General features: G+C 35.1%; 2 protein-coding genes across 2 annotated transcripts; one reads left to right on the top strand and one right to left on the bottom strand.

Moving 5' to 3' along the window:
* Window positions 1-846: 846 nt before the first annotated feature.
* xgb (x globin) lies at window positions 847-21,220 on the top strand. The gene is made up of 5 exons (XM_081347942.1): window positions 847-1,232; window positions 10,451-10,558; window positions 16,145-16,265; window positions 18,701-18,781; window positions 20,781-21,220. Exons 1-5 carry the CDS (start codon window positions 1,060-1,062, stop codon window positions 20,901-20,903), a joined length of 606 nt encoding a protein of 201 aa, XP_081204068.1. The 5' UTR covers window positions 847-1,059; the 3' UTR covers window positions 20,904-21,220.
* Window positions 21,115-25,184, bottom strand: srp14 (signal recognition particle 14). Its single transcript, XM_081347943.1, has 5 exons — window positions 24,971-25,184; window positions 23,829-23,901; window positions 22,916-23,028; window positions 22,336-22,368; window positions 21,115-21,690 (listed from the first exon to the last, which is right to left on the bottom strand). Exons 1-5 carry the CDS (start codon window positions 25,085-25,087, stop codon window positions 21,604-21,606), a joined length of 423 nt encoding a protein of 140 aa, XP_081204069.1. The 5' UTR covers window positions 25,088-25,184; the 3' UTR covers window positions 21,115-21,603.
* Between the last annotated feature and the right edge of the window lie 463 nt (window positions 25,185-25,647).

The following is a 25,647-nucleotide window of genomic DNA, read 5'->3' as shown; positions in this document are numbered from 1 at the left end:
AAAGATCACTTCATCTGGAAAGCATCTGCTGTCTACTAACATCTGATAGACATCTTTAAGATGTCAGTTTAACATACATTCTAAATCATTACATCTTAAAGACATCTTCTAAACGTCTATTTGACATCTGACAGGAAACGTCATATAGACGTATTGCAGATGAGCAAACACTCTTAAAAATACGTCTCCCAGATGTAAACACGCACATCAAATAGACGTCTCCGTGATGTACGTGTGCTAAAATTATTCTGCCAGAAGAATTGCGCGACAAATTTATTATTTATTTTTCCGTCTGTATCATCTCAGTGAATTTGTGTGAGATTTTGCAGTAAGGTGAATTTAGCGTTTTCCGACGTTTCAGTGTGGACGAGAAACTTTTGGAAAATGCCTGAAAACGATAGCGTGGACGTGGAGCGTTTTTAACGAAAACGCCGGTTTGACCTTTTGTATGAGACCTCCAAAACAAAATTAGGAACCTATAAAATAGCGTAACAAAACCAATATATAATCAATTCATGTTTATTTGTATATCGCTTTTCACAATAGGCTACACAACATTTCAAAGCAGCTTTACAGAAAGTGCACAAGTCTGCATTTTGATGTAACTAAGTTATGTATTTCAGAAATATACATACAAAATCACAGTTAGCTAAAAATTTATTCATTTAAACAATGTAGTTATGCAGATACAATGAGCTCATTGAAGTAATGAATGGGCTACTTGTTTATAATATTGTATTATTGAAAGTGTGACATATGGCATTCTGCAATGAATTTAAAATAGCCTATCTGAATGATTTTACAGGTTTGAAGCAAGTGTTTGAGGATCTCTCTCATGTTATGATGATGATTATGATGATGATGATGATGATGAACTCCTCCCCTCCCGGTGAGCAGGTTTCAGGTTCTGAGTCTCTTACTGAAGATCTGTTTCTAGACAGACATGGAGAAGCTGAGCGACACAGACAGCTAGAGACACACGGATAGCCCAACCAGCTGACTGAACATAACCAGCGGCATATCTGACAGACAGCTGAGGAAGTTTGGATCAGGATCAGGATGGGCTGCGCGATATCAGGATCCGGATTGACTCCGAGAACACAAGAGCTGAGAAACACGGAGGACGCGGAGGGTTCGGTGAGTCTCACGCCGCGTCACATACACCTGATCAAGGAGTCCTGGAAAGTCATTCAGGAGGACATCGCCAAAGTGGGAATTATCATGTTTGTCAGGTGAGAATTATTGAGTGAATTACTGCAGCTTTTATTCAACTCTCGTTTATTTGTGAAGCGCTTTTCGAAATACAAAAGCAGCTTTATAGATAGCTAAAGGCATGTTTCAATCCGTGATGTCAGTTTGTAAATATCAACATGAAAACAAATCATTATGTTCCAGGTTAAATGTTAATATCAGATAGCCTACTGATATTTTTAGACCTGTTGATACTTCACATCAGCTTAATGACTAACATTTAACGATATATTGATATATTAGCCTACGGCATGCCTCGCGGTCCAAACCGATGAAAACTGGAGGGGCTAGTTGTCAGTGATCTATCTATTGTTAGATCTATCTATCTATCTATCTATCTATCTATCAAAAAAAAAAAGAAGCTGGGTTGTTTCAACCCATGTTTGGGTCAAAACCAACCGTTGGGATTTAAATGTAAAACCCTAGACCAACGGTTGGATTTGACCCAAACATGGGTTGAAACAACCCAGCAATATCTATCTATCTATCTATCTATCTATCTATCTATCTATCTATCTATCTATCTATCTATCTATCTATCTATCTCGCTGTCTATCTATCTATCTATCTATCTATCTATCTATCTATCTATCTATCTATCTATCTCGCTGTCTATCTATCTATCTATCTATCTCGCTGTCTATCTATCTATCTATCTATCTATCTATCTATCTATCTATCTATCTATCTATCTATCTATCTCGCTGTCTATCTATCTATCTATCTCGCTGTCTATCTCACTGTCTGTATGTCCTTATATTGAATTTTGAAAAACGTTTAAACATTTCCACTATTAATACACAAACAAAATAAACTGTTAATTTGACTTCGTCAATCCTTTAGCGGGGCAAGTTGTCTCAATAGAAATGTGATGTAGCCTACTGTAATTGTATTACAGCCTAATGTCTAGATTTATATCAGCAATATTAAAAAAGAAAATTCTGAATCCAAGTGCCACATTTACTTTTAAGAGTAAAAGTAATATAAGTCTCACAGCAAGTCAATCACAGAGGTAAACTAAATACACAGACACACACGCACACAAAAAATCAAGTTTTCAAGTGTTTCCATTTCTCAGATTAACATTTTCTACCAGTTTTTACCATCCAATCAATTCGTCACAAAATAAATCAAGTACCGCCTCTTGTTGCATATCCTTTTAGCAATTGGATGTCACATCACATTACGAACACAAAATGGCATTTCACATTGACTTTAATGTCCAGTGCCATATGTGTGAGTGTTTGTTATTGGTTTGCACTATAGAGGAATATAAAGAGTTTTTCCTCTTGGTTGCATTTTTAATGCATCTCTGGCATCATGAAAAATTACAACGTCACCGTGCGACTCAAAAGTAGAATACTGAGAAAAGTGCAAGCAGAACCGCTGAATCGACTGAATCAGGTTAAAATTATGATTCAGAAGCAACTTTCACAGTCTCTAGAGAGCTGATGCTCCTCTTTTATCCACATTAACATCAGTTACTGTGTGACTTTCTTTTGTGCTTCAATGATACTAATTTATAGATGTAATGTATATAGATGTACTCTAAATAAGAGCATCTGTAGAAAGAGTTTAATCTAATAAAAGGTTCATTAAAGTGACTTAAAAACACCAAAATGTCCAGATGATGCTTGAAAGTGCTCGTCTGATCTTTTATTGATTGTTATATTAAACCTTTATTAGCAGTGCTCATTATTATGATCTCTGTATTCTGTTATTGTTGCTTAATGTATTGGTTTTGAATCTGACGGCTGCATCGTGACACAAACATTTGCTGAGAGGAAAAGCAGTTTTTCAGGAAATTGATTTTGTGGGCTTTTATGGACTGAAGTCGTTATATTTTTACGGTATCAGTATTAAAAGCAGTGATGTATCCATCCAACAAACGCACTGTAGACGTAATAAATCTTTCCAAACACATTAGGACACGTTCATTTGTCAGCAGAACTGCTCGTGTAACAGATTCATTTGAGGATGCCGCAGTTTTTGTGTGTGAAACAGCTGTTATTATGAAGATACGACTGCAAATAAAGAGAAACAGTCTGAAGAGTTTCAGATCACACAGATGATGAAAGGACAGAGCTGAAGATTCATCAAATCCTCTCTCTCTAATGTCAAAAGTCACACTTAATACGTGAATTATGGTCAAATTCTGGGCTCGATCATAAACTGACCCTATTTGGATTCAATATAATTGAAAAATAAATCGCACTATGAAAAAACTAAACAAAACACAGTAATGCTTTAACATTAATAGCCTAGTTCTCACACATTCTGAAAACGTATGATTGTAAAAACATCTATTTACTAACCCCCCCCCCCCCCCCCCCCAAACATAACTTTATAAACATTTTATTGAAGCTTGTTTCCACCATGGAAGAAAAAAATAAAAAGGTAATTTTGTCGTTTTAGGTATGAACTTGAATTGCGAGAAATAAAGTCTGAATTGTGCAAATAAAAGGTCGTAAATATTTTTTATTTCTGCTTTATAGCTTTATAGATAAAGGCATGTCAGTTTGTAAATATCAACATGAAAACAAATCATTATGTTCCACGTTAAATGTTAATAACAGATACTGATATTTTTAGACCTGTTGATGCTTCACATCAGCTTAATGACTAACATTTAACGACATATTGATATATTAGCCTACGGCATGCCTCGCGGTCCAAACCGATGAAAACTGGAGGGGCTAGTTGTCACACTTTTTTACTCCAGTGAAAATTTCTCAGGATATCCATCCATCCATAAAAAAAAGCTGGGTTGTTTTAACTCATGTTTGGGTCAAATATCTATCTATCTATCTATCTATCTATCTATCTATCTATCTATCTATCTATCTATCTATCTATCTATCTATCTATCTATCTATCTATCTATCTATCTATCTATCTATCTATCTATTTATATATATATATATTTGTCTCGCTGTCTTTCTGTCTGTCCTTATTGTCTTTTGAAAAACTTTTAAACAATTCCACTATTAATACACAAACAAAATAAACTGTTAATTTGACACGTCAAACCTTTAGCGGGGCAAGTTGTCTCAATAGAAATGTGATGTAGCCTACTATAATTTTATTACAGCCTAATGTCTAGATTTATATCAGCAACATAAAAGGTCGCAAATTAAAAAAATATTTCTGTATTCTGTGGTGGAAACAAGTTTGCGTAGTATTGAAACTCTTTTTTTAACATTTTTAAAAACATTTGAAACAGAAGAAGTGTAGAAATGCGCCTTCCTGAAGCTCTGACACGGCGCTCGCAACGCCGAGATCATGGGTTCAATTCACAGCAAAAATGTACGGCATTAATGCAGTGTTTTGGATAAAAGCATCTGCCAAATGCATGAATGTAAACGCCCTCCCATCTAGCAAAAATAAATCTTAATAGAAATTCCAATGTACATTCCACGACTCTAAATGAGAAAAAGTCACTGGTTAGCCAGAATTTCTGACAACTTGAATCGTTTTGGGTCTTGATCTGATGAAGGACGTTCAGTGCTCAAACACTCGTTCGTTTTTCCTTCTCAAATGTCTAAATGGGACAAAATGCCTCTTCACTTGCAGTGCTTTATGATGCATCATCATCATCACCATAATAACAGCTGTTTTCACGTACAAAAATGGTTTCACAAATGAATCTGTTGAGCAAATGTTCTCTCTGCTGACAAACGAACGTGTCTAATGTGCAGCTCATAAACTCCTCATGAACATCCGTCCAGATTCTCATCGCCTCACACTGATCAGTTTCTATCATACATGCACTGGGAAAAATGTTTTTTTTTTTTAAAGTTGTGAATATAACAGATTATTGGAGTCTGTTAATACAGAAAAAACTGTTTAGACTTTCTACTGCAGAATTTCATGTTTAAATCAATGTAATTATTTGTGAAATTTCCTAGTGATTTCTAAGGTAAAATCATTTAAAAGTGAATTGTGACCTTTCTGGTGTGTGTAAAAAGCATGAGAGTTTCCAAGACAACTAAAGCCTTCAGTGATTAGACTGTAACAGTCGGATGGTTGGATCACACACCGGAACATCTGGAAAATCAGGAACATCCTTCACTGAAACTCTCCAGATATTAAGGCAAGCCAGACATCGAGTCTAGAAGTCTCAGCAGATCATCATAAACAGGGCCTGAAACTAATTTTAGAAAAATCACAATTCCCTATTCAGCACCACAGCTAAAACCACTTGCCTAACTACTGTAATATAAATATAAACATTATTAAAGACAAGTAAACAGTCAGTAAAAACAAAACAAAACAAAAAAACATTTTTTGACATATAACCGATAATTCTTCATTTTTGATATCCGATAACCGATATATTGGCTGATAAATCCACATTTTTATATAATTTTTGAGAGCCTGATTACAAATCACAAGTCTCATCATTAAAATTCATGTCCCAAACACACAATTATAATGTTCTTATTATAATTTTAAGTAGCCGATATGAAAGACTTGATATTTTCCTTTTCAATTTCAATAATTTTTCAAGCAATTCAAAACCGTCATGTTGAACAGTGCGCATCTGAAGCGTCTCAGCTGAAGGAAATAATACATTATTTATCGGCTTTAATATATCAGCAACATTAGCCGCTTTCCGACCAAGTAGTTACAGGAACTTAGTTCTAGGAACAGTTCTAAGAACTACTCTCCCCCAAACTCGGTTTTGCTGTTTGCGTTCGCACTGGCCAAGTGGCCATAGGAACTGGTAGGAGGGGTAAGGGAGTGACGCAAGCACGGTGACTTTTATTTTGACGGAGTGACAGACCTTTATTTTGGCGGCGCTGAGAACGCCAGAGCAAACAATGCTCGCATTCTCTTTGTTTATTAGTTAGTGATCTGTCTAACAGTACTGTTTAGTATGTTATTAGATAGAACTGTTATAGAAAGTAGACAGTATATGGAAAAAAGGTTATTAGCCTATTCCGTGTGGTTGATGTCCAGTGTTGCTAGCTGGGCAGAAACACATAATCATGTTTGACTTGGTCCCCTCAAAGTTGCGTTGGATTTTCTCTTCAGCATAAAGGTTTAGAGACCCATCTATCACTGTTTTCCATGTTTGTATAGTTAGTTTATGGAGTAAATATAAAGGCTATAATCTGTGTGTTTACATTGTAGCTGTTTTAAAAATGGCGGGTGCTGGTGTTCCGCGTGCGTTCAGTCATCAGCGAACACTAACGTCACGGATAGTTCCTATAGTGCTGGTTTAGACCCTCCTCTGAAGTAGGACCTAAATTAGTTCCTACAAATGGAGTTCCTAGAACTAAAATCGTTCCTAGTTCCTGCGGTGCGAACACGCCGACATCCGGGTACTTTAGCCAATAGTTCTAGGAACTGTGAAAGGTTCCTCCGGTCGGAAAACGGCTATTTTCTTATCAGGTCGATAACGATATGGTGGCAGATATATCGTGCATCCCTGACAAATATTCAAATTACAAGCAAAAGCACAAATAAATACAGTAGAACAAAGATACAATTGAAATAAACAGTGCATTTCAGGTTTAAATTTAATAAAGTAATCAAATGTGAAATAACACCGGATAGTCTTCACTGTATAAATGTAGATTATCCTTATTAAACTTGCAAACGTTATTCAGTCAAGAGAATAATTTTTCAAGAGAATTTTTTCTCTTTTTTTGTTTGATTAACATTAAGCACAGACAGCTGCAGGATTATTAGGCTGCTGTCCCTTTAAGAGCGAATGCACCGATCTAATACACTGATACTGACACACATGCGTTTACTTTCTCAACTGTTTATGTTCACTTAAGACATAATCGACTATGTTTACTAGGATACTCATTATTTTTTACATACTATAGTGTGAATTTGTCCATTCAAACGTAAAAAGACGTGAAAGAGAGCTCAGTTTAGTGTTTGTGTAGTATTTCAGCAAAACTAGTCATTATGCAAAATGGCCCTATATAAAGTGTTATAATTATATTAATTATTGGAATATTGCTTGATATTGTAACGTAGCGTTATAGGCAGAATGGGCTGACACTTTGTCTACACCGGACGCGGCCGTTGTCGCTTGTGTCGCGACAGCTAAAAGATGTTTACCCTGGACGCAGAAAAGCGTCTGTTACAAAGCATTTGTCGTTCGCGTCAGTACGTCATGAATAGAACGAAGCATCAGTTTACTGCGGAGATTTGTCGCTCGCGTCGCATCCAGTGTAGACAGCATCACAGATTATAATGGGTTCAGAGCCCGTCTACGGAGAGCCTGCCCACTCCTTATTAAGTCCTATTGTACCGAATTTTGGTTGTAGTTCCACCAGAGCTCCACTGGGGGCGATCGCCAATGAGTGCAGAATGAATGGGAGTCTATGGGGCTAGACGGCTAAATGTGTCTCTTTCACCCGATTGCTGTTGAGAAATGGGCGATTCCACAGTTTCTGTCCACAAGGAGTGTAATGACCAATATAGATTGAATAATACCCAGTTGTTGTCATTTTTTTATTTTTAGTTCACTATTTTGTTAAAGATACAGTGCTATGCATAAGTTTAGACACCCATGCTAAAGTTGACTAAAAAGAGGAATAAAAAATCATCTTTTGGAAATTGATCTTAATGCTTTAATTAAAAAAATTAGGAAAAACCCAACCTTTAAGGACACCAGTTTTCTTTGTGAATGAATAATGTATCGTAAATAAATAAATGTTCTTCCTTAAAATACAGGGTGCATAAGTTTGGACACCCCTATGTTAAATTCCCATAGAGGCAGGCAGATTTTTATTTTTAAAGGCCAGTTACTTCATGGATCCAGGATACTACGCATCCTGATAAAGTTCCCTTGGCCTCTGGAATTAAAATAGCCCCACATCATCACATAGCCTTCACCATACCTAGAGATTGGCATGGTTGTATTTCAGTTAGCCTAATAGCTGGTTTGATTTGCATTGAGAGATGATCTTATGGAAAGTACTCCATACTCGATTTTACATTCGATTCAATGAACACTTAGGATTTTTTCACAAAAGTGACAGCCCTACTTTGAGTACCTAGAAAAGCACTATATAAATGTAACAAATTATTATTATTATTATTATTATTATATCGGTATCGGCCAAAATTGTTCATATCTGTGCATCTCTAATTTTATGCAATGCAGTTTCCATAGATGTGATGCCTAAAGAACCAGAGTGAAGAAAACAAAACAAGTATATTCCCTTCTCAGGGTTCGTATGGGTGCTTGAAATCCTTGAAATGCTTGAATTTTGATGTTGTGTTTTCAAGGTTTGAAAAGTGACTGGTTTCGCCAGTGCTGCGCTCCGCTTTGGTCGACGCAGCAACAAAACGTCCTTGCGCGGCGCAAGCCGTTGAAACAAATGGGTTTCATAGCACAGCGCGTTCTGCATCCGGTCTGAAAGGGCCATTAGTGACTGAGAGTACTTGGTGTGATAATATCATGTTAGTATTGCATGTCCGTTATGGCACGTTGATTTGTGGAATATGCAGTGAACACAGCCAAAGTTACAGCACAGTAACTGTAACGTTAACTACCCGCAAATTAAAATGTGCAAACGTCAGCCCAGCGCATAACAACAATCGCTGATTGCTGAACAGAAGTCGTGTCAGATGGAGTGTCATACAAGTAGCCGACTGTAAGCTTGAGGATGGCCTTATGCAATATTTACACTGCTCTAGTAGATAAATGTATATGTGTTGGCAATGAACTTTTTTTTTTTTTTTTTTTATTAATATAGGCTATTTATCAGGCAGGTGCCTGTGCACTGCCAGAGTCTTCTGGGTTAATATGGAGTTACAGGTTGTTGTTGCACAGTCTTAGCCTGGGAAAACCCAGACAACTTCCAGCAAATTTAGATTTGCTCTACAAGTAGTCTGGCAAAGAGCTCATTCAAGCCCATTTCTAATCCGGCGAAATCGCGGCACCAATCAGAAACGTTGAGGCGGGCTTTACACGATGACGATTGCTCTGATTGGTTTTAGGTCTATCCAATTGCGCCCAGAGGCATTTGAGCGACGTCCATTGGTGAAGCACATCAACTTTTAAATGCATTATTATATTCGAATTGCAAACACATGAGGACAGTCTCCATGACAGACCCGCTGGCAGATGAACGTGCTACTACATTTCTCTCCGAAACGGTAGGAAATTAAATTCGATTTAATAGAGGATTTTAACTGTGACAAGATGATTGACAGGGCAGTTTACGTGACAGGACGCACGCGACAGATCCGTCCGATAAAAATGACGAAGTAGTATGTCCCAAAGCTTGCCTACTTTTTTGCTATTCAAAAGTAAATACATTTTCTTCTCAAAAAGAGTACATACTTTTATGACGTAGTGTAACTTAGGCGAATGGATGCAGCATATGGCTTTGCACGATGACGATCTCTGATTGGTTTTAGGTCTATAGTTGCGCCCAGAGGCATTTGAGCGACGTCCGTTGGTGACGCCCCTTTGGAAATGAGTTATTAATGAAGCTTTGCCAGACCATAACTCAGTTACTACTGAGAATGCTCTGGTTTTAACCAGGCTAGCACTGTCTCAGATTTTGTTCAAACCTTGTCTATATCAAGAATGTGTCCCAAAACCAAGGCCTGTCAAATATTTCTGTTAAAATCCTATCTTCATATTTTCAGCCCTTGAAATTACTTCAGTATTGCAGCCAGAAAATCACATTATCTGGGAAGCAATATTTGTACATTAATATAATGAAAAGTATTATTCATAGGCATTATCTACTTAGACAGTGATGCGTTTTTGAAAAAAACTTGTGATTTGCTTAAATATCTGATTCTTCTGTTGTTACGAAACACAATTTTGGCTGTTTATAGCATTATCTCTTTTAATGTGATAAAAGCACTAAATAATAATTTTGACTGTTTTGTATATAATTTGTGGTGGTGTAAGGTGCTGGAAAAAGCTTTAAAATGGACCTTGAAAGTGCTTGAATTTGACCTAGAAAAGGTGTACGAACCCTGTCTTCTGAAGAAACGGCGTAGACCAGTTTAGTTAAAACCAGCATTAAAATGCCCAAAGCATTCACACAAACCAGCAGTGAGTCGAGTCGGTTTAGCAGGTTATGAAGGATTCTGGTTATATGATGAGACTCTGAGACGAATGGAAGTATTTTAAAGATCTTCCTCTCAGGAAACTACTTGAATATGAGTTTGTGGTTGAAGAGCTGAACGCCTGTCGTGTCTGTGACAGGTTGTTTGAGACCCATCCGGAGTGTAAAGACGTCTTCTTCCTCTTTCGAGACGTGGAGGATCTGGAGAGGTTACGCACCAGCAGGGAGCTTCGTGCACACGGCCTGCGGTCAGTACACACACTTCACTGTGGTCAGAAACACACACCCCAGTGCCCTGCATCTGCTTACACACAGTGTGTGTGTGATCGTCATATGATGACTAGATTAAAAGGGCAGAATCCTTCTAAAATATAGTGCATTACATTTACATTTATGCATTTGGCAGACGCTTTTATCCAAACCACGAGGAACAAAAGGGAATTCATCAAAGAGCCAACAACAAGTGCAATATACAGTGCCAGGTTTATTAGACGACTAGATTAGGAAGTGAACTAGAGGAGATGAGCAATGTTTTTTCATAATGTGAGTTTGAGTGCGTTTATTGAAGGGCGATGAAGAGCAACATCCTGATGTGCAAATCCAACAAAAGCTCTTTATATCAGGTCATTATTTCTGCTCTCTAATGAACACGAGACATGCTTTTCTCTTCTATTGCCTTTATACATGTGTTTATATAGTTACAAGAGCTGCGAGCATGGATTGATTTCATCAACCTGTCAGAGATAATTATCAGTACAGCTGAAGACAAACCAAAGCACTTACTAGAACAACTGTTTATTTATTTATAACAGTGTATGACCAAAAATGCAGTATTTTTTAAATGATGAAACTCACAATTATGACCAAATTCAAAATTCTGAGTAAGTAAATATTGACATACTGAGTCAAAAAAAAAATTTGTTGGAATTATGACATTAAAAAGTCATAATTATTATGACATACAAAGTTGAAATTATGACATGCTAAGTCATTATGACAAAATTATCAAAATTATGAAAAACATTTTTTGTTATAATTTTGACTTGTCATAATTTTGACTTTTGTCATAATTGACTTTTTATGACAAGTCAAAATGATGACATACTGAGAACACATAACGATTATGAAAGTCATTATTATAAAAAGTAAAAGTTCTAACAGTCAAATTTGTGTCAGAATTATGAAATTGAAAGTCAATTATGACGACATATAAAGTTGTTGACTAAAGTGAATGTACAAAAGTAAAAAATTATGACAAAAAAAGATCGACAAAAGTTACAATTATGACGTCTAAATGATGACATACTTAGTCATAAGTCGAAATTATTATGACAAAAAATGTAATTATGACAAAAATAATTGACAAGTAAAAAATTATGACATAAGTTTAAATTATGACATACTGAGTCATTATAAGTCGTAATTATTATGACAAACATTAAAATTATGACAAAAATAGACAAAAGTAAAAATTGACATAAGATTAAATTATGACATACTGAGTCATAATTATTGTGACAAAAGTAAAAATTATGACAAAAATAATTAAGACAAAAGTGAAATGGCAAAAAGTAAAAATTATGACAAAAGTAAAAATTTACATAGTGAGTCATAATTATTATGAAAAAAAAAAACATAATTATGACAAAAATAAGAAGACCGCAACATAGTTTTGGCCCAGATCCGGGCCACATCTGGGTCATGTGGATTTCACGCGTACCAGATGTGGGCCGGATCTGGGCCGACACTATGTTGCTGTCCAGGTCGTTTCATCAACTTATAAGTTATTAGTGTTTACTTTTCATTTGTTCAATACTTGCAAAACCCCCAGACAGATGTAAAGGGTGACCAACAGTATAGAAGCTTGTTTCCGCCACATTTTAAAAGATAACTGCAACTTTTTATCTCGCGATTACGAGTTTACGTCTCGCAATTCTGACTTTATAACACGCAAATGTGAGATAAAGTAACAATGACCTTTTTTATTTTTTATTTTGTGGCAGAAACAAGCTTCCATACAATAGTAATGATTCATACAAAATACAAATGATGAAATTTTTGTAATTTATAATTTAATTAATTTAAATTGATTTAGCAGACACTTTAATGCAAAGCAACTTATAAGGAACATCAAAAGCAATTTATTGTTAAGCAAACAATATTCATAGTACTATACAATGCAAAACTAGTAGCCTAAATGCAGTGAAATGGCCAAAAGAAGTAAAAGATTATTTTTTATTTAATAATAATTTAAAGTATTAATAAGTTCTAGTGAGAGCTTTGGTGTGAGCGTCTTCAGCTGTACTGCTAATGTTCTCTGACAGCTTCATGAAATCACTTCAGGCTTTTATAAATACACGTATAAAGGCATTAGAAGGGCGATGCATGTGTCGTGTTCGTTAGAGAGCAGAAATAATAATGAGTCGTTACAGTTGAGATCATGGCAGGGATATAAAGAGCTTTTGTTTGATTTGCACACCGGGATGTTGGATCTCACAGCGACACAAGTAGTGCTTTAGTATAGCGAGAGATGTGACCTTTGATTGACAGGCATCATGTGATACACAGATGCACATGTTTATATCACACACAAGGAATGCATCTAGATGTTATTGTCACGATGACCCAATGAAATCAAAGCATGCACAAAATACCAGATAAACGATACAAAAATCCCATCATCTGATTGTGGAATCCATTAACACAAAATACCACAGGAATGATTGAATTTTGCAAATGGACACATTAAATGCAGGGCTACAATTATTTGTGTTTCATGGACAAATCTCATTGTTCAGCCTCAAGTGGCTGATAAAACATCAGAAATGTGATAAGTCTGATGCATTAATGATCATAATCTGATTGTCTAACTGTAGCCGTTTATAATCATGCAACTAAACAATGGTGCATTTATTAATATGAGATGTGCAGAATCTATAATAAAGCATGTTTCCAGTGTTAGAGATGATAAGAGGCACTACATGAAGATTACTATTATTATCTGACAGCTCTACACACACACTGATCTACACACACACTAATTCACTGCGTTTGCTCTCAAATCCCCCGAACACCAATTACTGATTGAATGTGGTGTTGCTGTGAAGGCCGAGAGGCTGTTGAGCGAAACATCAGCCGCTGTGACCCTGCGGGGCGGTGTGTGTGTGTGTGTGTGTGTGTGTGTGTGTGTGTGTGTGTGTGTGTGTAATGAGGCCGCGGGCCGATCGCTCTTCACAGCATGAAAACAGAACGTGCGATCAGATTAGGCCTGCGCCGTCTGAACTGAGTGTTTGAGTGACAGCTGTCAATCTGAGAGTCACATTCAACTTTATCATGGCACACGTTTACCACTGAAGTCCGTTTAGGGAAACCCTTTACATTGGCAAAGCCTCTGCCGTACGGGAGAACGTTTTCAACACATAAGACAGATAAAATATTCATGCTTTGTTGAAATTGACATAAAAAGTCAAATTTATGACATAAAGGTCCAAATTATGATAAAAAGTCATAATTGACAGTCAAAATTTATACAAAAATTCAGAATTATAACAAAAAGTCAAAATTATCATGACATACAGTACAAAGTTGAAATTATGACATACTAAGTCATTATGACAAAAAAAGTCAAAATTATGAAAAACACATTTTTTTTTTTTACTTTTGTTATTATTTTGACTGTTGTCATAATTGACTTTTTATGACAAGTCAAAATTATGACATACTGAGACCGCATAATGATTATGAAAAGTCATAATTATTATGAAAAAACATAAAAAGTAAAATTTATGACATAAAGGTCCAAATTATGGCAAAAAGTCATAATTGACAGTCAAAATTTATATAAAAATGTAGAATTATAACAAAAAGTCAAAATTATAACATACTGAGTCAAAATTATGAGTCATAATTGTGACCAAGTAAAAAAATTAACATACTGAGTCAAAAAGTCAAAAAAGTCAAAAAGTCTAAATTAAAATCGCTATTTTTAAAACACTAAGAAGACTCGACACAACATGAAACTTTGCTGGAAGTATCAGCATGGGCTCTACACATGAACTCCAGCCGTGAGAACACTGTTTGTGTACACAGAGTTTATTAAAAAGAAAGCTTTTGTACGACTCACTTTCTGAGTTAGTGTTTCCGGCCGCCGCCATTTTGACAGTCAAAAATAGTCGATCTCTGAATGCAACGTAACATGAGGAGAGTAAAGATGGAAAGCTCCTAAAGCTTAGTTCCATATAAACTCATGGATAATTTGTTGTTTTGTCATTATGGAAAATCAATATTGACCTTGTGTTTGAAAAAGGATCCTCATATAATAATGAAATGATTCAGTGATACAGATCGACTATTTTTGACTGTCAAAATGGCGGCGGCCGGAAACACTAACTGATAAAGTGAGTCGTACAAAAGCTTTCTTTTTAGTAAACTCTGTGTACACAAACACTGTAGTCAATGCTGGAGCAAAACTATGTTGCGGTCTTCTTATTTTTGTCATAATTATGTTTTTTTCATAATAATTATGACTCAGTATGTCATAAATTTCATAATTTTGACTGTACATTTTTACTGTTGTCATAATTTTTACTTTTTGCCATTTCACTTTTGTCAATTATTTTTGTCATCATTTTTATTTTTGTCATAATAATTACGACTTAATTATGACTCAGTATTTCATAATATAAACTTATGTCATAATTTTTACTTTTGTCAATTATTTTTGTCATAATTTTTATTTTTGTCACAATAATTCCGACTTATAATTATGACTCAGTATGTCATAATTTAGACATGTCATAATTTTTACTTTTGTCAATAATTTGTTTTGTCATAATTTTTTACTTTTGTCATAATTTTTACTTTTTGCCATTTCATTTTTGTTATAATTATTTTTGTCATAATTTTTATTTTTGTCATAATAATTACGACTTATAATTATGACTCAGTATGTCATAATTTAGACATGTCATAATTTTTACTTTTGTCAATCATTTTTTTGTCATAATTTTTTACTTTTGTCATAATTTTAACTTTTTGCCATATCCCTTTTGTCATAATTATTTTTGTCATCATTTTTTTACTTTTGTCATAATAATTACGACTTATAATTATGACTCAGTATGTCATAATTTAGACGTCATAATTTTTACTTTTGTCAATAATTTTTTTGCCATAATTTTTTACTTTTGTACATTTTTACTTTAGTCAAAAATTTCAACTTTGTATGTCATAATAATTTACTTTCAACTTCATAATTCTGACAAATTTGACTGTCAGAACTTTTACTTTTTATAATAATTTTCATAATCATTATGCAATCTCACTGTCATAATTTTGACTTGTCACAAAAGTAATAATTATTATTTTTGTCATAATGACTTAGTATGTCATAATTTCAACTTTGTCGTTATTATGATAAAAAAAGTCTATATGTAGAGCCCCTGGTGAGACTTCAGCAAAGTTTCATGTTGTGTCGAGCCTTCTTAGTGTTTTAAAAATAGCGATTTTGATGCTATCATAGTCGTGCCCCAAGCACTCAATTTGACCGAAAACGAAAATACAGTCAAACTTAAAAGTGGCGTTTCCATTCTAATTATGCTTTTAAACTAAAGTTTTCCTCAGGTAGATTATCAAAAAGAGCCTAGGCTGCATTTTGGCGAGAGTTACGCTTTAAGCTGGCCTGTGACGCCTTCTTCTTCTCGATCTGCTGAACAGCAGAAACAAACTTTGCTGCATTATTTTCCTGTTTTCTCTGAATGCTGTTTCGAAACAATCTGCATTGTAAAACGGTGCTATATGAATAAAGTTGACTTGACTTGTTGTGTGTTCTGCAGTGTGATGTCGTTCATCGAGAAGAGTGTAGCGAGACTCGATCAGCTGGAGCGGCTGCAGACTCTGGCGCTGGAACTGGGAAAGAGCCACTATCGCTACAACGCTCCACCCAAGTATTACGGGGTAACAACGATCCTCTCAAACACACTTCAGCGCTTTCATCCTCATGTATTTCACTCGACTGGAGTGGAAATGCAATACAATTCAATTCTCTCATCAAAACATCGCATGGATCATAACAGACGTTCGCTTCGCTTTTCTGTGCAGTGTGTGCTCCGTGTCTTCTTATGATTATTTCTTTTTCTTTTTGGTCGTTTTAGGAGCTTGACAGCTGGGGGTCACTGTGAACTTGTGTGTAGATTATTTATAATTATTATTATTTATTTATTTTTGTTGGAAGATCCATTATCAAATTTATCTTAGCAAATCTGTGCAGTTTGTACGCTTTTTTTCCACATGCATATTTTATGTAACTGTAAAATTATCATCATGGATCTTCTGCGAATAAAATGTATTATTTTTTTGTATACAACAATAGTTCAGTGTTTTGTAGTAGCATTTATTTGTCATTTTTGGAGCATTCTGTGCATTAATGTGAAGATTATTTACAAAATCTTTTTGGTCCATGATCAGATGAATTATATGAAATATGTCAAAATAAGTCGAAATTATATTTACTATGACAAAAGTAATAATTGACATACTGAGTCATAATTATGACTAGTCAAGATTGACACTACTGAGTCATAATTATGTCAAAAACATAATTATGACAAAAGTAAAAAAAAAAAGTAAAAATTATGACAAAAGTAAAAATTTACATACTGAGTCAGTTATGACAAGTCAAAATTATGACATAGTAATGAGTCATAATTATTATGACAAACATAATTGACAAAGTAAAAAATATTTAAAAAAAATCATAATTAATAAAAGTAAAAATGACAAAATGTAAAAATTATGAAAAAAAATTATAAAAAATAAAATTGACAAAAAGTAAAAATGTACATACTGAGTCATAATTATTATATTTATATTATTATGATGAATTTTACTAAAGATTTATATGAAATATACATTTGATGCAAAGCAAATGTTTGTCCATAAGGATTATTGTAACTCCACCCGTTGCCACTAGAGGCGCAGAAACAGACATGATGATCAATTCTTCATGAATATAAATCAATTATTTAAAGGATTAGTTCACTTTAGAATGAAAAATTCCTGATGATTTGCTCTCCTCCCCGTCATCCAACATGTTCATGTCTTTCTTTCTTCAGTGGAAAAGAAATGAAGGTTTTTGAGGAAAACATTCCAGGATGTTTCTCCATATAGTGACTTCAATGGGGTCCAAAAGGTCCAGATGTGAGTTTCAGTGCAGCTTCAAAGTCTCGACACGATCCAGCCGAGGAATAAGAGTCTCATCTAGACAAACCAGCGGACATTTTATAACAAATATATACAATTTTATACTTTTTAACCACAAATGCTCCTCTTGCAGAACTCTGTGATGCGACACACATTACGTAATCACGTTGGAAAGGTCAATCACAAAGAAAGACATGAATGTGTTGGATGACGTGGGGGAGAGTAAATTATCAGGAAATTTGAATTCTGAAGTGAACTAATCCTTTAAATACAGAAATATTTGGTATTTACGCGTCATTGATATATTATCATAGTTTTGGTACATTTTTTGAATTAGATTTTATTTGATATTTTCTGTTTTCACTTTAAGTGTAGTTACTTTTTTTTTTTGTTCTTGTCACTTTTATTAGTTTTTAAGAAAAAAGTCTATACTTTTTATTTAGTATTAGTTTACATTAACTCTTTCCCTGCTATTGATGGAATTTTCCGGCTTTCACGGTTGTACGGTAGGGGGCGCTGTTACACATCCTCTGATGAAGCTTTTACTGTTAAACCAAACAAATAACAAAAATATAAACAATCACTTCTAAACACTTACATACAACAATGGATGACAGAATAAATAAAAATAGACAGTAAAATTTTTATTTCATATGAAAATGCAGTAGAGGAAAATACTGAGGTAGTGAATCAAGTTAACTAACACTCAATAGATTGTCATACAGTTTCACAAATTTGTCACTTTTTTTTTTTTGTTAATTATTTTTAGTGTCATAACATCTGAAAGAGTAGAGAGTCTCCTGATCAGAAGACACCAGAAACAAGCGATAAAAGCATTGCTGACGCAATGTGTAGATTTTGAAAAAAATGTCAGCTTTTTGTTCAAAATGTTGCTTTTTTTTAATGAAACTGAACCACATTCAAGTGTTGATTAAAAAAGAATGCATGAAGCTAGAATAAAATGTTTCTTTATTTTGATTTATTGCATGTTCATATATTAATACATATATTCTGGGGGTCATGAAACTTCAGTGCAATTGAGCAGAAATGTTGGCACGGAAAAAGTACAAATATTTGATTGCAGTTTATTTTAGTTCAGGACTTCAGGTTCAAATGTTTGTAGTCAGCAGTACTGACCGACCCGTGTGTGTGTGTGTGTGTGTGTGTGTGTGTGTGTGTGTGTGTTTCAGTACGTGGGAGCCGAGTTCATCTGTGCCGTTCAGCCGATCCTGAAGGAGCGATGGACAGCAGAACTGGAGCAGGCCTGGAAGGTGAACCAGTTTATTCATCTCTGGCTCCTTTAGAGAAACCTTCCCACAGCTCAACACAAGCGCTGACCCGGACATCAGCGGTGTCGGCCCACATCCGGTGCTTCCGAATCCACATCTGGGCCGACACTGTTGCTCTCTGGGGGAAAACTCATAGGTTTTCAAATATTTTCCTAAGGATAAATTGACATTGCTGTTGTCTGATTGGCTTATTAGTCTATTTCCTTGTCTAATACAACAAATTCAAAACTTTACACTGGTAAATCTTAATATATGTTTTCATCCATTAACCCTTTTTAAAAGATAGCAATTGCTTTGCAATCATTTTCTCAATGTAGTTGATGAGAAATGTTTATATAATGACACTTTGTGTTTTCTTGTAATGCTTAGTATTGCTTAGTACTATTAGAAACAACAAGGTTACTTTATCTAACAGTGATTTAACTCTTTCCCCTCCAGTGTTTTTTTCAGTTGCCTGCAAGAATTTGATCATTTTAACTAAATTTTAATATTTTGTTGTATGAATATCTGAACATGCAATACATCAAAAGAAAGAACAGAGCCTCTGCTTTTAAACAACAAAACCCATTTGATTTTAAGTTCATGCATTCTTTTTTTGTCATCACTTGAATGTGGGTACGTTTCACAAAAAAGCAGCTTTTTCAGAAAATGTGTAACAGCGCCCCCTACCGTATAACCGTGAAAACACAGAGAGACGGAAAATTCCGTCAATGGCGGCGGAGTTCTCAGAAATGACGGAAAGAGTTGAAAAGGCCTTTGTAATCAATAACAACAAATGAAGTGTATGTTGAATACCTTCTGAGTGCCTACAGTAGTGCTTTTTGAGCATAGACCTGAAAATTTAATTTTCAACTTAAACTGTGGTAAATCTTGAGTGCTTTAGAGCAACAGACTGAAGTTTGATCTCTTTTCAAAGACGACACTTGGCAGATTATTGAAGTGTAAAAAAAGTGAAAAATTACAGAATTTATTATAAAAAAATGCTCAAAAATACTATTATCAATTTTTAATTGAAATATATATTTCCAAAAACATGTTTTACTCTAAAACTGCAAGAAAAAAAAAGCCATAAATCTAAACAAGTTCAGTTCCTAATTTGATTTTGATATCTCAAAAAACAAGCTTTCAGTGAGTGTGTTTGGCTGCAGTACCAAACGCTTCCACTAGAGGAAGTTCACCGCGAGGAGCACAAGTGACTTTTTTTTTTCATGATTTTCCGTGTTCACACAGCAAGTGCCAAAACCGTTACCAAGTTTCATACCATTCCGATGAAGAAAAAAATGCTAAAAACTAAAAAAATAAGGTCAAAAATGACAGAGCACCAGTTAAAGGAATTTCCAGGTTCAAAAGACACTAAACTCATGTCATCAATAATGATCACCATCCTTTTTTCCATTTTTAAATTGTCCATGACAAATGTGACCCTGGTTCACGTCACCAGTCACCAGTCACACGGGTTTATCTGTGGCAATATCCAACAATACATTGTATGGCTCAAAATTGTAGATTTTTCTTTTATGCCAAAAATCATGAGTATATTAAGTAAAGATCATGTTCCATGAAGATATTTAGTAAATTTCCTACCGTAAATATATAAAACATGTATTTCTGTGAGTGAATGCAGCACAATCATGATCATAAATGAACAACTTTAAAGGAGATTTTCTCAATGTTTTGATTTTTTTTCACCCTCAGATTCCAGATTTACAATAGTTGTATCTCGACCAAATATTGTCCTATCCTAACAGACCACACATCAGTGGAAAGATTATGTATTCAGCTTTATATGATGTATAAGTCTCAATTTAAGAAAATTGACCCATGTGACTGGTTTTGTGGTCCAGGGTCACAAATATGTGTTTAGTGAAGAATATTCCTTCAGTCATGAACTACCGCACATAACCGGTTAAAACGAGTCAGAATAAATCTAGAATTAATGTAATTATGTAACTACAGTCAGTCATTTGTTTTCCCGCTCCAGACTCTGTTCCAGTTTGTGACCGGGATCATGAAGGACGGATATCTGGAAGAAGAGAAAGCCAAACGCAACCTCATGTTGACGTCCAGCAAAGAAAGACCAGACAAGAGGAACACCATGATTTAAGCGGCCGTCGCTCGTCTCACAGACTGTGTGTGTGTGTTCGACCTCGTCACGCCGCTCAGAAACCTTACGTCATGTGGCTTAGTTTGTGTACATAGTGTATTTATTTCAATTCTGCATTTTTTTTTTTACAGTACATAATGTTCACGTCTCACGATTCTGGAGTCTTTGGGATTTTCTCACGATGACGCAACCAATGATTAGTGATGTCAAACTCAATAAAAGAAATGATTTATTTGCAAATCCAGGGTGGTTTCGTTCATCTCGAATAAGAAAAAGTGGCAATTATGTAAAAAAAAACGTTCAATAAATGAGCTTTCAAAACGAAAATAAACACTGGAGAACTGAATTATTAGGAGCGTGAGGAGAAAGTTACTGACCGTGATGTTTGTTCACTCACTCACCATATAAAACAATATATATGGCTTGAAATATAAACTAGAGCAACATGATCTGCATCCGATTAACACCCTAACGAACTGAAAACGGTCATTAAATCACGTGGAGACGAGTCAGATGTGGTTTCCTTGGTTTGGAGCAGCAGATGGCGAACGTTGGCAGGTTCTTCCTGATGATGTCACTGCTGAAGTCACTTCCTGATGATGTCACTGGTGTCAGCCGGGGCTGATGGGAAGGCGGAGTGGCACTGGCCAGTGTTGAATGAATCGTGCACACCTGTCTTTCACTCCAGTGCTGTCCGTCACTATGTGGCTTTAGTTTTCTTGCTTTTACTCTTTTTGTCTTTCTTCTTCAGGCCGTCCATGTGCGCTCGCAACAAGTTCGAATACGCCTGGAAAACAAACGGGAAAACAGTTTTACGGTCACTCATTGGAGAAACAAAATGGGAAATACAGTCAAACCAACATTTATTCAGACACCTTCAACATTTCTCACATTATCACAGTTTATTCGCTATCGTTTAGAAAATGGTAATAAATATGAGCAGAACTCAGTTGATATAGTTATGAACTCATTGATATTTGACTGGTTTTGTCCGTCCTTCTGTTAGACTGTCTCACACATGAATTATGTTGAATATCTGTCAGCTGTTAAATTTAACTACACAATTAGATAATACCAGTTTAGCTCAACCAATCACCAAGCAATGCTTCATTGTGTTCAGTCTGTGTGTAAAAAGAGCATTAGCAATTAAAGAAAACACACTTCAGCAAAACATGATCAGCTCAAAGTGTCCCAATCATTTTAACTGGTAGTCACTGTATGAAGAATTATTGGGTATAATATGTCACAGTTTACTTTATTTTGCTGTGCTCACTTACATAAATGAACTATAGTGTCTTGATCACACTAATAAAAAAATATCAAAAGTGATATCTGGTGTGTGATATGAGGGAAAATATCACTGATTGTTTTTAAATGGAAGTCAAAATCAGTGCAAATAATATCAATGTGAATATAATATAATATGACCCACCATTTGAAACTTTATGACTTCTTTGGTGCTGACCTGAAACACATTAAAACAGAGATTAGAGAATAAACATCTGCGTCTGAAACTACTTCACTTTACGAGGGAGAACAATGACCGAATTTTGCTGAATTATACACTGAAATATGTATCCGACTCAACCAATGACTGTGAGAATAAAGACTAACAATGGATAAACAGTTGTTGAAATCAATACATGTGGCAATATTTAAATACGGAAATAAATGCATATAAAAAATAAATATGAAGATAAATAAATAATCAAAAAATAAATAAATGGGTAAAATTAAGTAACAAAAATGAATTCAGGACTAAATTGATTTAAATTTAATTGTGTTTGTTTTGTCAAGTCATATATGCCTGATATATTTCTATTATTAAATTTCATCTGCAGGTTTGGGCCTCCGTACGGACTGAGTTCAGGGAATAATTGTGTTAACAAAATTCTTGGAAATTTCTGCATTTGAGAACAGACTCTTGTCTCTCTCTCTCTCTCTCTCTCTCTCACACACACACACACACACACACACACACACACTTCTAAGTAACGCAATCATCTTCTCACCACTGTGCTGATTTTCTTCTTGCCCTCTGAAGCTCTGATGAGACATTTGTTGTCTGCCGGTTCAAACGTCTCTGGATGGCCTTTCCTGGGGACCGGCTTCGTTCGCCCATCATCTGCGCACACACACACACACACACACACACACACACACACACACACACACACACACACAACAGGACTTAAAGGGTTAGTTCACCCCCAAAAAAAAGAAAACTCTCCCTCATGTTGTTCAACCCCGTCAGACTTTCGTTCATCTTCAACACAAATTAAGATATTTTTGAGTAAATCTGTGTAACAGCGCAGCGCTTCTGGGTTGTGCGTCAGAACGGAGGCTCACTATTGGCCGAGGCTGGTCATGTGTGTGATACTGGCCTATAGTGAGCCTCCGTTCTGACGTACAACCCAGAAGCGCTGCGCTGTTACACTACGTGAACTCACTCAGAGAAACACTGAAGAAAATGAAGAGTTGAATAAAGTCGTTATTTTTGTTTGTTTTTGCGCACAAAAAGTATTCTCGTCGCTTGATAAACTTAAGGTTGAGCCGCTGTAGTCACTTGGACTATTTTAACAATGTCTTTACTAACTTTTCTGGGATGGCAGATCTCGATTACCTAGAAGCCTATGGAGGAGTGAGACAGCTCTCAGATTTACTCAAAAATATCTTAATTTGTGTTGAAGAGGAACGAAAGTCTTAACAAAAATGATAAAAATGACAAATATTACATGGAAAAACTTCGGTTATTGTTTTTATATTCAGGTTTCATTTTAATTTTTATCATTATAATTTTTTATTTTAGATTATTTTAAGTTTCATTATAGTTTTCAATTTTAATGATTTTAATTTAAAACGTTAAAACACTCCACTAGAGTATGCAGAACAGCAGTGTGTGAGATGTGTGTGTGTGTGACGTACACTTCTTCAGTGTGATGACGACGCTGCCGCTGGTCCTGCACTTCTGGAACAGACGCGTGAGTTCAGTGAGGAACTGCAGAGAAACACACACACACACACACACACATCACAAACATGGAAAACACTCACATATCTGACATGCTCCACAATTTAATATTAATAAAAGTGAACGAGTGCTGCTCCTCAAAACATAATTACTGCACGTCGTTCATTAAACACCAATGTGTGACATAAAAACATTTCTAAAAAGTTAATAACCACTTGTTTTGTTTCTTCAGTAAAATGTTCTGAATATTGCTGAGAGAAATATAAGCTACTTTAACTCAACCAATGGCATTATAAGAATTAATTAAAAAAATAATAATAATAAATAATTGTTGAAATACATAAACGTGACAATTATAGAAATAAACTAAAAATAATCAATGCATAAATATAAAAATGAATTAAATATAATTTAACGAATAAAAAATAATTAAAGAATATAACAAATAAAGGGGATAGTATAATATTACTACAATTGTAAGTATAACATTACTATTATAATAGTAATACCAAAATAAAGAATATATTTGATTAAAAATTTAACGTGTTTGATTTATCAAGTCATATGCCTTTATTTTTCTATTATGATTTTTTTTTTTTTACTTATTTAAACACACACACACACATATCTCAGACCTTATGTGAACACACTACTGCATGTAACGTATGTTTAGCTCTTGTACAGCTGTAGTTAAAGTTTACAAGTTGCTGATTGATTTTAATATATCTTTATCAGGTAATTAATCACATTTATACTTTATTATGATCATAAAACGAACGAATTACTTTGATTTTTCCTATTAAAACGAAGCAGAAATGCCTATGAAGGGTCTAGAAGGCGTTAGTTGACTTACTTTAACATTGTTTATAATAATTACCAGCATGAATACTTTAAAACGCCCCTGAAATAAGCGGAATTAAATAGTTTGTCGACATTCCAGCAGCAGAACCCAGTGTGAAGTGTCTGTGTGCTTTAGCTTGCTAACATGTTTGAGCTCGACGCCGTCCGATTAAACACGAAAACTCTGAATCTCTAGTGCAGTACGTACGTATTATCATCTGATAAACGCAGAATATGAGATATAAAGTGATCTTACCGCGTCGTTTTCTAATAACACCATCTCTTCAGTGATGAATGAACTGCTAACAGACAGTCTGGTGATTAGAACACGTCGCTCAGCTGCACTGAAGCTCCGCCCCTTCACGCGCTTCATCTTCCTGCGCGCGCAACACACTCACGTGACGGCACTACCGCCCTCTAGCGGCGCCAGTTCCACATCGCTACAGGGTGATTTACTATGCTTTTACTGTATTACACTCTTGTGTTGATGCTAAATGTGCATTTTGGAGTTAATTAACCGGAAAAAAATGAAAATGTTGGACACTTTATGCGCTAAATGGATCCTATTCACAGACTGTGATGACTCGTTTAACGGTCATCAGCATCGGGAATCCCGCCAAAATGTATGAACATAACACTACAATTTGTATTATAGGCACTGATCTATATAATGGCATTCTATGACATTCTTGACAATGTCATTCTATATAGATCAGTGATTATAGGCCTATTACATATATTCACACACACACACACACACACACAGAGAGTATAGGCCTACATACTTGCATACACATTTTATAAGTAATTTTTATTTCATATAGTGCCTTTAATGCAACTTCTCAAAGTGCTTTACATAGTAAATATACATAATAAAGAATAAAAGAAAGAAAATCAAAAACGAATACCACAATCAACAATAAGTCAACCTAA

Source organism: Scardinius erythrophthalmus (assembly GCF_964197995.2).
Source record: "Scardinius erythrophthalmus genome assembly, chromosome: 19".
Taxonomy (NCBI): domain Eukaryota; kingdom Metazoa; phylum Chordata; class Actinopteri; order Cypriniformes; family Leuciscidae; genus Scardinius; species Scardinius erythrophthalmus.
Note: the sequence above shows the minus strand (reverse complement) of the source record. Positions and strands in the feature narration are given on the sequence as shown.

Bases quoted from the DNA above. Each gene is read 5' to 3' on its own strand.
- xgb (XM_081347942.1), top strand. From the start codon at position 1,060: ATGGGCTGCGCGATATCAGGATCCGGATTGACTCCGAGAACACAAGAG. The intron at 10,559-16,144 runs GTCAGTACACAC...TGTGTTCTGCAG, and splicing joins CTTCGTGCACACGGCCTGCG to TGTGATGTCGTTCATCGAGA. The intron at 18,782-20,780 runs GTGAACCAGTTT...TTCCCGCTCCAG, and splicing joins AACTGGAGCAGGCCTGGAAG to ACTCTGTTCCAGTTTGTGAC.
- srp14 (XM_081347943.1), bottom strand. From the start codon at position 25,087: ATGAAGCGCGTGAAGGGGCGGAGCTTCAGTGCAGCTGAGCGACGTGTT. The intron at 23,029-23,828 runs GTACGTCACACA...GTGTGTGCGCAG, and splicing joins CGTCATCACACTGAAGAAGT to ATGATGGGCGAACGAAGCCG. The intron at 21,691-22,335 runs GTGGGTCATATT...TTTGTTTTCCAG, and splicing joins AAGTCATAAAGTTTCAAATG to GCGTATTCGAACTTGTTGCG.